Source organism: Ylistrum balloti, unplaced genomic scaffold (genome assembly GCF_031769215.1).
Source record: "Ylistrum balloti isolate Yb309-2 unplaced genomic scaffold, AGI_CSIRO_Ybal_v1 Utg369790, whole genome shotgun sequence".
NCBI lineage: Eukaryota > Metazoa > Mollusca > Bivalvia > Pectinida > Pectinidae > Ylistrum > Ylistrum balloti.
In genome coordinates, this window is record NW_026781974.1 from 1381343 (window position 1) to 1395857 (window position 14515).

A 14515-nucleotide genomic window follows, 5' to 3' on the forward strand; every position below is an offset into this window, starting at 1 on the left:
GTGCCAAAATTACACTTCATTAATGGCAGGAACACCTGATTTTCACTTTGATACAGTGTTAATATAACATCAGAAAATCTTATCTCTAGTTATGAAGAGATGTACTATCTTACCATTCTTGACCTGTGGCTCCTCCTGGTGTTCAAACTTGGCAACAAACATCGTTATATCAAAGCGTAACAGATCAAGTCAGTTAGAGTGTATTTTTGAAGTTTTTACATCTTTCAAAATTTTTTTGTTCATAAATAAGAAAATGCAAATGGATTGCTATATCTTGTTCCAGCCGATTTTTTCTTTCTTTCTTTTTTGCATTTCTTTTTTTTTTCTTTTGTAAAACTTTATGCATGTTTTAAATAAGGGAAGTGGAGCAAGTGAAAGTATCTTTAAGACATGAAGTGATGAACCAATTAAGTATTTTATATGTTTTATTAACTCTGGCAGATTTCCTGCAGTAAAGTCCACAGTTATACTACCTACAATAAAGAAAAATGAAATTCTGGGATAGCTGCTACACTTTCCTGTCCTGCTCTCTAAGGACTTAATAGTGGATAAGTAATATGTACCTGCCATCTATCAAAATCTACCAGACAACAGACAGCAACAAAATACACTACATCTATGTATCATTGCATTATCTAGGTAACGCTAAATCTGCTGTGTTTCTGGAAACAAGGCTAAGATTAAAAGTAACCTTCAGGAGTCATTTGCATTCCAAAATATCTAATTCTCATTTTTGAACAAATTTTTAATTTTGAGGCATCTCTTCCTTATACAAGGGACAATCCATTGGATTTAAATATGAATCTTAGAATACTTCATTATTTCTATTTTTGAGGGCTTTGCAAGCACGGTCAAAAACAACATAATCCACCTCATTGTATAGGTAATATCCATTGCAGATTTTAAATATACAAAGTACACCAAAAATAACAATGCTCCTTAAAATGAGAAAACAATTCTATTGGTGATGATAAACAAAGGGCTGTTGGAAATATAACTGTCAGATATAATGTGCCTCAGATAAAGGGCGAGTTAAAAAAATGGCCGTAATTACTTCCATACTGACATCAATTAAGCCAGAATACACTAATTATAGAACATATTGAGATAATCCTGTACATTGTGTGGTCTTCTTCATAGACACCAGACCCCGCAAATCAGGCATACCACTATCTTAAATACCATCACAAATCTGCATCTGTTTCCCTGACAACATCAGGTTTTTTTTATTTCACCTTTAAAACCCTCAGGTGTCCATCAAACTGTATTTCCTTATTTGGAATTTTCCCACATCAATAGTGACAACAAATGCTTGATAATGGCACAAAAAACAGATCTTTCTCACTGTTTAGTAATGGTTCTTAAGTTGCAATTTATCCATAATATGACTTGTACATCTGCCTGTGGGTGTAACTTAACCATGAAAATTAAACATGCTCCAAATTCAGCTATATACTTGATGAATTTTTACAATATTTCATTCAAAATTCAACAATACAACACATACATATAATATGTATGGTCTTAGAGCTGATATTAATTCCATTCCCAAATGCATATAAAAGGAAATGAATGTTCGGAGCTGGAAACACCTTACTCGCATGAAATGAACAATAATAAAGTTTAACAATTAACATATATATATTGGTAAACCAGGATGCCTAAATATCTTTATATTATTATTTTTTATGAAAATTTAAACCAAAAGAAAATATAATACTATCTATACATACATTCATTTATAGCATGCTTTGAATGTCGCACACTTTTATTTCATATCTACAAAATAATAACAGGTTCATGTCTTTTATAAAATTTTGTCATTCTTTTGTGCTAGAAAGTGAAGAAAATCTAGAAGTGAGACCACCAACCCCGTGGGTCTGATGGAATGTGGCAGTCTTATGCTTTAGTGTATAGATATTGATTACTGCTTCCTGTTGTTCCAGCAATGTAAACACATAGAGAAATCAATATGATAAAAGTATCCCCACATCCATAAGGGGCTCCATCACAGATCTACAAATCTCCCACTAAAAGTATATTCAAATGAATTTCTTTACCTTTTGATGCTAGATAAGTACACGAGAGGAAAACAAGAGGCTTTCATTACTTATAACAGAAGCAATTGTATAAGGAAATTCCCTGGTTTTTATTTTTGTTTAACTTCACATGCTGAAGTTTACTGTCATTTACTGTCAACTGTTTTTTTTCATTTGGCAGTGGATGGTTTATACTTAGCAACAGATGTGTAGGGTTTATGATATTCTTATACAGAAGGTCACCTACTTGCTGGTGACATGAACATTTCAACCATACTGTTTCTAGACTCAAGTCCAACCTCAGAACATATAAATAACTTCTAATTGTGTAACAAGTAAATATGCTATATTTGTGGTCAAAATGTTTTTCTCTCCTTTGGCAAAGAGGCAAACAAACTCCATGTGCAAGAAAAATGTGTGGATGAAATGAACCCTGCAATGATCAATTAAATGATTTTATCTGCTACATTTTCCTCAAAACTACTGCACAAACATTGACTGATTTCAAAATCATAAGCAAAAAGGAATAGAGGATTGTGTAAAAAAACATCAGTTTTCTAATGAAGTGAAGTCTACCTATTGACTACAATAGACGAATCCACATTCACTACAGCCAAGAGTTATCCCCCTTCCTGTCAAACAGTAAATCTGACACCATGAGTATTACAGTAAGACTACAAATTCTCACCTGTAAAACACGTTCCATAAATGGAGATACCATTACATCCTGTCTCTTTTCCTGATTTAATCCATGCTACCCAGTCACTATCCCATCAAAGACAGTTGTCCCTATAGATCTGCCCTAGATTGTACTTCTCACCAGTAATGGGCAGTGATACATAAATAGCTCGCTCTCCCCCCTATTAGGCTGCCTACAATCTGTTTATGACTATACAGAGACAAGGCCCCTCCATTACCAGGCGGCAGGGCTGATCCACTTTCCTCCTGATTATCTATATATTGGGTTTACTTCATTAGTCTCGGAATTACTCCCAATCAGCAACAGCACTAGTCCCGCAGAGGAAAGACCCATGCACAAATCAGTTTATATACCCGGTGGATATATGAATTCCTATCTGGTGATATTTTCTTGTGTATTTTAATGATATAATAGAAAAGTTGTGTTCAGTCCTTGTTTGATCACTGAGAATCAACAATATAACCTTAGACATTGTCTACAGGGTCTGGTATAGTGAAGCTGTAAATCTTAATCTATTCCCATTGATCTTCAATTAGAAAATACATCAATGTCCCAACCCATTTATATTGATAGAGATCACACAGAGATATAGGTCTTAAGGTGCTTTAATGTGACAAAGGTGGAGTCAATTAGAGAGGCATGTAGCTGTAATAGAGACAGGCCCAACAATTACTAGTATATGTTGAGAAATCTCATTGATCAATCAATACAGGGTTACCTCCCTTTCTATAACCCACAAGTAAAATGCAATAACACCAAAAAAAAGAATAATTTGAAATACCATGCACATGACTAACAAAACTTACATTTCCGTAATCCAATTTTCCACTCTTAATATTTTGTAATAAATTTTCACACAGTGGACACCTGAACATGTTTAATGTAATATGTTTGACCTGTTCTAGACAAAAAATCTAAAATGGTTAACATAACAACCACATTGATTGATTAATATGTCATAAGGATGGGCTGCTAGTCATTTTTATAGATCAATGGCTATATGCCAGAAGACCGGATCTCTCTTTAGGAAACTGTGGGTGTTGATGTGCTGACGCAACATCCCATGTCTGAATCCATATATTGATTGAAGTTGTAGAAAATAGAGCTCCTGATATCATGTTTTAATTTCTGCCACTATGTAATCAGTGCTATACTGCATTCAAGTTTTCTGGGTATTATCAGAGCAGCAAGAGTTCTTTCCCCTAACATTGGTATTAGAACTTGGTAAAGTTGCAAGAGTTACCTCCCCTGAAAGTAATAATTTTGGTGAACATGATGTATGTAACCTACATAACCTACATCAAATTTTTGTTTGTTTTTTTTAAGGACATTATTAATCTGGAAATAAAGCAATGTAGAAGACCTTCATTATCGCCAAAACAGAATTATTGTCTGAATGCTGTGATTAGAACACTCATCAAGATATTTGAATTGAAGATGTAATGAAAAATGAAAGTAGTAGGAACTTACCAGTGGTTTCTGTTCTGGTTGCTGCTCCCTTACTGGCTGGTGCTGCTGTAAAGATTGCTGAAGGGTAACCTGCTCCAACTGCTGACCAAGTATTTCCCAGTTCATCTGTGGTAAAGCAGTTTCTATATTATACACATCAAAATCACCTTCACTTTCGTCATTGTTGGAGTTATCTCCCCTGTCAGTCACATCTAAATTATCTCCTCCATTGCTATTCTCCTGTTCCAGGTCCCTACTGCGTTTTGCAACTCTACCTCTGAAAAAAGTTTCTGTTGTGGATATATTTGGTGGCAGATTATCGTTAGAGTTATTTGACCGACTTGTTGCAGTTGTCAATGGCCGGCTATCCCCTTCATTGCCATTGTTTATATTGCTATTTAGATCTTTGGACATGAGATTGTTCACCCCATTGTTGAGTTGCACAAATGAGTCTGAGGGTTCACTGGGAGTATTCATTTCTGAAGAGAGTTGTGATGTTGGAGCAGAACTAGTGTCACTGCAAGAACTCTCAGAAAACTGTTGACCTTTATGGAGGTCAAATGGTAATATATCACAATTTACTTTTTTCAATTCTGCAAATTCTTGGGCAATGCTTAAAAAGTTCAGTTTTCTGATTCGTCTGCTAAACTCCTCATCAGATTCAAACGGTTTTCTTACCACTTTGCTGGACGTGTTTCTGGAAGATTGTGGAATGTTGCCTTCTGCTAACTGTTGACGCTCTACAATAGTTACTTCACTGTCAGCTAGGTCCTTTAGAGGAGCAGAAAACTCCGAATAATCTGATGACAGCGAATCACTATCGTGTTCATACCGAACTTTGTTAACAAGTCTGTGTGCAGGGGAGGTAAACAGTGGTCCAGGGGAATACTCTTTATCCTCGGAGGAACTACGTTTTTCCTCTGATGACTCACGCTTATCCAGACCCTCTGCATGAGCCACATTCTCCAGGACAACTTTGATATCCTCACTCCGCGACAAAGAGTCCGGGTTTGTCTGGGTCATCATCTGTTTCTCACTTCCATCATGTAATATTTTAAGTTCCTCAAGCTCTTCAGCACAATTTTCATCCGAATCACTATCAGCCAAATGTTTTCTTTTAGAGTAGGATCGCCATGCTCTTTGTATACTAAAAGTACAAGAAAATAACCAATTAAATTAGATAGTGATACTCTTCTGGACCCATGATGACCACGGGAAAACGAAAATTCAGAGATCAAAGAGGGGAACTTACATATGAAATTTGAGAGAAATCAATTCAGTGCTTCTAAAGAAATAGCATTAACAAACTTTACTAGGTGAAATTCAAGATGGCCAACTTTAGCCCATTTTGTTTTTCTGATCAGTCCCAAAATCAAAGACATAACTAGGGACAAAGGGAAACCTACACACATGAAACTAGTGATCTATTCACTAGATCTCAATAAATAATGATAACAAACTTTCAAAGTGAAAATCCAAGATGGCTGTCTGTTAGTGATTTTGTTTTTCTGATCCGTTCCAAAATCGAAAGAGTACAACCAGGTACCATGGGGAACCTAAATATGAAGTAATGTAGCAGATCCAGTAATTTTACCAATCAAGAGATGAAACCGCCAGCTAGAGCATCATCACTTCATAACGCAGTGTGACTAGTTACAACTATGGTCTCATGATTACAATGACCAAATATGTGATTGTCTTCAGAGGCAGACTTGTGGAGGAGTGAGTAGTTCATCTGGGCTAATATTAGCCACAGCTAGTGAGAGTTTTCTTTTAAGAAAGCGGTAGAATGTCTGACTTATGATCCAAACAGTCACTTGTTCGAATCCCCAGCAGGTGCTGTGTATTTTTCATGACTCCTTCCTATTACAAAACTATAAAGCCAAATGTGGCGAGCTCCATCTCCAGCCAATGAAGGCATTGAAATGAAGAGTAACTTCTGTTACAAATATTTTGACTTTCTTTATCATTATACCTATCTCAATATTCCTACATATTTGTTTATCTCTTTTGTAGAATAGAATGGATGTACATGGAAAAAACAAACATATACTGCATTGTTTTAAAGTTTGTTTCTAACAAACATATACTGTATTGTTTTAAAGTTTGTTTCTAACAAACATATACTGTATTATTTTAAAGTCTGTTTCTCCACTAGAGTAATATCCCTTGCCATATCTTCTCTGTTTGAGTCAATCATTGATATCCGAGTCAGAATAAGATCAGCTGACCAACACAGAATCTTTGATAACACATTATCTGTTTACAATCAGCTAAACCTGTACACGTAATTAACCTGATTAAAATAGACTACCAGTGTAAAAGTACCACTAGTTATAGACAAATCAACAGGTCTAACATGCTGTTTTAATCTTGGGTATCACTTCAAAAATCATAATATTGTTAAATCAATCAAACATTCATCATAAGCTGACAGGAACTTGTTAGAAATCTTTTATCAGTCAAGAACTGATAGGGAACTTATATGAAACCATTTGTCTACCATAAGCTGATGGGGACTTGTTAGAAACCATTTGTCTACTATAAGCTGATGGGAACTTGTAAAAAACCATTTGTCTACTATAAGCTGATGGGGAACTCGTTAGAAACCATTTGTCTACCATAAGCTGATGGGGAACTTGTAAGAAACCATTTGTCTACCATAAGCTGATTGGCAACTTGTAAGAAACTTTTTGTCTACCATAAGCTTATGGGAACTTGTTAGAAACCATTTGTCTACCATAAGCTGATTGGCAACTTGTAAGAAACTTTTTGTCTACCATAAGCTTATGGGAACTTGTTAGAAACCATTTGTCTACCATAAGCTGATGGGGAACTTGTAAGAAACCATTTATCAACCATTAGCTGACATGAAACTTACAAGAAACCATAAGCTGATAATACACAACTAATTTTGGTAAGGACATAGCAGAGCAATCCCAAAAGTAACGATGCTATTATAGCTTCCTTAAATCATAAATTTTCATTTCAAGGTCAAATAATGACCAACCACCGACAGTCATGTAAAACATTTTCAAAACTCATTAATATTATCTAGTTGTCACAACACACCTATATCATAAAGGATTATCTTGTTACCACAATATAACTGTCTAAAAGGATTATCTAGTTACCACAATATGGCTGTCAAAAAGGATTATCTAGTTACCACAAGATAACTGTCAAAAAGGATTATCTAGTTACCACAATATAACTGTCATAATGGATTATCTAGTTACCACAATATAACTGTCATAATGGATTATCTAGTTACCACAACATATCTATATATATCACTATACCTATAAATTACACCAATGTTTACCTACCTACAACTTATATACCTACCCACTGTCCACTCATCATATCTATCTATCTATATATATATCACTATACCTATAACCTACACCAATGTTTACCTACCCACAACTTATATACCTACCCACTGTCCACTCATCATATCTATCTATATATACCTATAACCTACACCAATGTTTACCTACCTACAACTTATATACCTACCCACTGTCCACTCATCATATCTATCTATATATACCTATAACCTACACCAATGTTTACCTACCTACAACTTATATATACCCACTGTCCAAATCATATCTATCTATATATACCTATAACCTACACCAATGTTTACCTACCTACAACTTATATACCTACCCACTGTCCACTCATCATATCTATCTATATATACCTATAAATTACACCAATGTTTACCTACCTACAACTTATATACCTACCCACTGTCCACTCATCATATCTATCTATATATATATCACTATACCTATAACCTACACCAATGTTTACCTACCTACAACTTATATACCTACCCACTGTCCACTCATCATATCTATCTATATATACCTATAACCTACATCAATGTTTACCTACCTACAACTTATATACCTACCCACTGTCCACTCATCATATCTATATATATATACCTATAACCTACACCAATGTTTACCTACCTACAACTTATATACCTACCCACTGTCCACTCATCATATCTATCTATATATACCTATAACCTACACCAATGTTTACCTACCTACAACTTATATACCTACCCACTGTCCACTCATCATATCTATCTATATATACCTATAACCTACATCAATGTTTACCTACCTACAACTTATATACCTACCCACTGTCCACTCATCATATCTATCTATATATACCTATAACCTACACCAATGTTTACCTACCTACAACTTATATACCTACCCACTGTCCACTCATCATATCTTTCTTCATCTTTAAACAATTAAGATTCAATATCTATCCACCACAATCTTTCAGCTAACTTATAGACAGAATTGTCGTTGATCTGTTAAAGACAATGGAAACTAAAATTATGTATAAAATTGTAAATGAATGCAAACCAATTGTTAATTCTGGGTGTATTGATGATTCTCAGGTCCTTGGCCTCCATTGCTCTACACGTAAGTAGCTGGCCCTCTCTACACCATGATAATTACACACTGGCTAGAATGTGCTTTCCTAGAACAGGCAATGATGACTCATCCCCTGTCTAACGGAATTCTGTCTGCCTGTTGCCTTGGAAACCACATCCAAGATGGATTGACTCTATCAATGTTTACTTTATACAAAAATGATAAAAAGATATTCAAACAAGTTCTGAAGTTTCATTTTCACTTTAAATCACAAAGATAAAAAAAAACCCAATCATTTAAAAATGTGTAGTACATTAGCCAGTCTGATCTCTCATCACCTATTGATCATCCAACTCATTACAAACCCCTCAGGTAATATATATATCAATAGCAATAGTGCCTGGCCATACATCCTTCAGTATCAGGGAAAGATACATTTGGAAGTTGGAGTGAGTTATTTATATATATACAAGAATTACATAAAATAATGTCTCACCTGTCCCAATTATTAGTACTGTCATAGTCCTAAAAATACACAGAAATTTTTAATCTCCGGCTTAATTTTAATCAATCGTGTTTTTTTCATGTTTGAAGACTTCATGCATTGTACAGCATGTAATAATTTTTTTGCAAATTGCAAATTTGCTGTTTTTACCATTTTTACATCAAAAATATCAATTCTTCCTAAAGAGAAAGAGAATAATTTATCAAATATTTTAAAGTACTTTTTTAGATGTGACTTCAGACCATCACAGACCATCATGACAAAATAGTGATTTCTCAACATCTGAGTTGAGAAGTATGCACTTAAATGTAACTGCTTTCTAGATTTGATTGAAATAGCTCTTGCACTTATGAGAAACTGTCCAAAACACTGAAGTTTTTAAGTATCCTCAAATTTCAAAGATGCTGAAACATAAAATCTGAAAGCTATTTTGTAAATGATGAATGTGTTGAGGTGTCCACCATTTAATCAAGCTATATACTAAGTTCAGCTAAAGTTGGATTCATACCTTTTGAGCGACAGATTTAAAATAAAAACTTTACAGTGAAATGTTGATAGCCACACTGTACATGTCCTCTGTGTGGCCAGAAACGGAACACCTCCATAGCCTCACTCCCACAATTTTTTGTTGCGGGTGAATAAAAAACTTTAATATTTATATAAATTTGGTGGATTTCTAAATGTTTATCATCATTTACACCCCTTTTTAAGATTAATACTTCATTTCAAACTATTAATAACTAAATTGGATATTACTCAATCTCTTTAACGTACAAATATCAGTACAATTTTACTATGACAGAGATCAAACAAACAATGATCCCCCGATTAAATAATTTGATCCCTAATTCTACCTGTATACTGGCTGGTTCAAACAGTTTTGAAAACTTCTGACTCTGTGGACATTATCTGTGTTCATGTTTCTGATATCAATAAATTCAATACCTACATTTAAATATCCATGCCATTGATTTGCTGAAACATCATGGAGGATCAGACTTTTATGATTTAGACTTGACATCCAGAAATCAGACACTAACGACTTTGATATCATTACTGTGGTCACCGTGATGTCTACATTTAAGATATTGATTCCGGAAACCTGATATCTATATTCAGACATTCTGATATTGGGGAGTCCCACGCTTTAGACATCTACTGCCTGTCTCCACATATGACGTCCATGTTCATGGCACTCTGGCATACATGATACACACCTGAGACATCCACACACCTAAAACTTTAACATTCTGACATACATGGTACACACCTGAGACATCCACACACCTAAAACTTTAACATTCTGACATACATGATACACACCTGAGACATCCACACACCTAAAACTTTAACATTCTGACATACATGATACACACCTGAGACATCCACACACCTAAAACTTTAACATTCTGACATACATGATACACACCTGAGACATCCACACACCTAAAACTTTAACATTCTGACATACATGATACACACCTGAGACATCCACACACCTAAAACTTTAACATTCTGACATACATGATACACACCTGAGACATCCACATACCTAAAACTTTAACATTCTGACATACATGATACACACCTGAGACATCCACATACCTAAAACTTTAACATTCTGACATACATGATACACACCTGAGACATCCACATACCTAAAACTTTAACATTCTGACATACATGATACACACCTGAGACATCCACATACCTAAAACTTAAACATTCTGACATCATGAACTATGGATTAGATTCAACGTTAAAAAGACATGTTTTGTACACATGATGTACAACGCACTTTTAGACATGAAACTTTACCATTCATCCTCATTGAAAATACATGACGACGATTACAGCAGTCAATATGTGATCAACACTTAAAGCAGCTGACTGATATGATAAGTATTAGTCATACCATACAATGGGTTCTGTGTCAGTTCACTGATCAGACTGTCATCAGAGGACAAACCTTACACCTAATACAGTACGTGTTTACTTTGATCATGTTTCTAGTTTGTTTATTGGGTTTATCATCCATGAACAGCCAGGGTCATTTAAGGTGGGGTCTTCTGGTAGTAGCTGGTGGTAACCTTACTGAACAACATATGGGAGGCCGATCACATGCCATCCACAGCCATTCGGGTAAAGTGAAGTACTGAATGATACAATCATGACTGACTTCTAAAAATTCAATGATGTGAAAAATTTAAGCTTTTAAATCAATACATGACCTGAGCTAACTTTGCCAATTTGAATATTCTTAACTCAATATTATCTATTTCCTTTTTTTCCCCAGGCTTTTGAAGAATTTGAATTTCTAAGTGTTGATACTTTCAATCTAATTAGATACATATATAAAACTTGTACCAGATAAGAAGATAAATGTGAAATAAATCAGAATTAAAATACAATTCTGCTGGATTTAAGACTGACCTTTTTATAACTTTCCGGTATTGATCAGCTATCCTGGCCTTTTTATCAAAGGAAAAATATGGGTCAAACCCATCAATGTGATAGAGCCAGTACAACCGTAACAAGATCCGGGACACATCCTCTTTCTGATTCAATCATAAAAGAACTGATAACAGAATAATTATTGATCAATCTCTATACAAAACGTAACAGGTAATTCAGGTATTTTACTATGAACTACTAGAAGTAGAATTATCGATGATTTGTCAGGGATTACATTGTCACAAACTTTCTAGCACACTCATTACATGCTTAATCTAATGGGTCAGGCTCATAAAGGCCCACAAGTCGGGTGCAATTGATTAATGAGTCAAAACATAAACATAGTGAAAATGGATATGAAGAAATACTTCATTTGTTGTTGACCCATTTCAGAAATGGTTAAAATCATACATCTGAGTCCCTCACACCCAGGACAAAAAAAAAACATCTCTAAAACAAGATGGTTTAACTTCGAAGGGTTAATATTTCCGTGTTGTCCAGTTTTGGCCAGTACACGAGCATTAAATTTCATGGATGTCTATAAAATGATGTCCATGTATACATTCTTTACAGATATTTTAAGCAGTTTTCATTCACAAATGATTGCTGGGTATTTTCTTTTGTGTTATTGAACAGAATTAAATCTCCTGCAAATTTTACCAACTATGTAGTATGCTGCATTCTGCTGGATATATTTGAAGTCAGACAATATGCATCAAGTATCAATGTTGGAAACTCTAATAATAATGTTACATAATGTTATGTAAGAGATCACAGATGGATCTTGGTGCCCACCATTATTTAATGTTTATTTGTTCTCTGAAAGCTGGAGCTTTTCCCTTTTATTTATCCCCTCTTTCCTCTGTATTACCATTATCAATGTTCTATAAAACATGTATCAGGGGTGATAACTCTGTCTATATAACCTGTATCAGGGGTGATAACTCTGTTCTATAAAACCTGTATCAGGGGTGACAACTCTGTTCTATAAAGCCTGTATCAGGGATGACAACTCTGTTCTATAAAACCTGTATCAGGGATGACAACTCTGTTATATAAAACCTGTATCAGGGATGACAACTCTGTTCTATAAAACCTGTATCAGGGATGACAACTCTGTTCTATAAAACCTGTATCAGGGGTGACAACCCTGTTCTATAAAGCCTGTATCTGGGATGACAACTCTGTTCTCTAAAACCTGTATCAGGAATAAGTCCATTATGTTTTATGAAATCCATATGGGAGTGATTAACATTGCTTTAAACCAATATCAGGATTAATTTCTCCAGGAACACTCTATCAAACCCATACAAAATTTGTATCAAAGGGGTCAACTGAGCTAATGTTCAATATCAAGAGGAGGGAGGGTGGGCTGCATAGTATTCTATAAAACAATTATACACTCTGACTAAATGAAGTGTTTGTAAATACGCCCTTATCTGTTGTGCTGTATGTTCAAAGCCTACAGAATTGCTACCAAACACACTGTACTTATACACAGATTTGAAAGGCAATTACTGAGCAGACCGACCAGTAAATGGATCCAATCTCATTTGTTGAGATTTACAATACCAGACAGACTGGCAGACTAACTTTTCCTAGATAACTGAGTATTTGTACTAATAAAGATGAATGTATTAGAAATAGCATAACACATTAAGTCCTGCACATTTTTAACATGTTACTGACTTTTAAATAGATCCATTTAATCCTAAATCTTAAACAGAACACAGACAATAATATCCAGACTTGATTTTTCTCTCCAGAGACATGGTAACTATACAAGATTTCTGACAACAATATACAAGTTTGTCTTCTCTCCAGAGACATAGTAACTATACAAGATTTCTGACAACAATATACAAGTTTGTCTTCTCTCCAGAGACATGGTAACTATACAAGATTTCTGACAACAATATACAAGTTTGTCTTCTCTCCAGAGACATGGTAACTATACAAGATTTCTGACAACAATATACAAGTTTGTCTTCTCTCCAGAGACATGGTAACTATACAAGATTTCTGACAACAATATACAAGTTTGTCTTCTCTCCAGAGACATGGTAACTATACAAGATTTCTGACAACAATATACAAGTTTGTCTTCTCTCCAGAGACATGGTAACTATACAAGATTTCTGACAACAATATACAAATTTGTCTTCTTCTCTGTAGAGACATGGATAATCATAACAAGATTTGAAACTTTCACTAGAATCAAGATGTTGGTGTTAGACAATACCGTATGAACAATCGATGACAATCAAATTAATTTGCATTTGTTGTCTTGTGCTTCCAGAAGTTCAATCGAAGAACAGAATCAAATTAATTTGTTTTCTGTTAATCAAAAAAGATAATTTTTTCATCTCTGGCTCTGAATCATCTCCTTTATCTAGGTCATATCGTTGGTCTGCTTGGAGACATATCTAGGTCATATTGTTTGTCTGAGCAGAAATAGATATTCATCTATTTAGAGATAGATCTAGGTCATATTGTTCATCTGCACGGAGACATATTTAGGTCATATTGTTCATCTGCACTGAGACATATCTAGGTCATATTGTTCATCTATATGGAGACATATCTAGGTCATATTGTTCATCTATATGGAGACACATCTAGGTCATATTGTTCATCTGCTTGGAGACATATTTAGGTCATATTGTATGTCTGTGTGGAGACATATCTAGGTCATATTGTATGTCTGCGTGGAGACATATCTAGGTCATATTGTTCATCTGGGAGGAATGGGCATAGAGCGAAGAGTAGGACAAATAGCAATCTCAAGGTCAAAACAGATATGGAATGAGTGAAGGACAGACATAAAAGCAAGAACGGAACTGATATGGCACTGAGGGAGGAGGGACAGACATGAGATTGAGGGAGAAGGGACAGACATGTGACTGAGGGAGGAGGGACAGACATGTGACTGAGGGAGGAGGGACAGACA

General features: G+C 34.9%; 1 protein-coding gene across 2 annotated transcripts in view; it reads right to left on the reverse strand.

Annotated features, from left to right (window-relative positions):
• LOC132544346 (IQCJ-SCHIP1 readthrough transcript protein-like) overlaps positions 1 to 14515 on the reverse strand; it is a 79757-nt gene that overhangs the window by 53498 nt on the left and 11744 nt on the right. For both annotated transcript variants that reach the window (XM_060207931.1, XM_060207930.1), the window contains exon 2: positions 4210 to 5335. In XM_060207931.1, coding sequence (XP_060063914.1) covers positions 4210 to 5214 — 1005 coding nt within the window. In that variant the 5' untranslated portion in view covers positions 5215 to 5335. The remainder of the gene's footprint in view (positions 1 to 4209; positions 5336 to 14515) is intronic.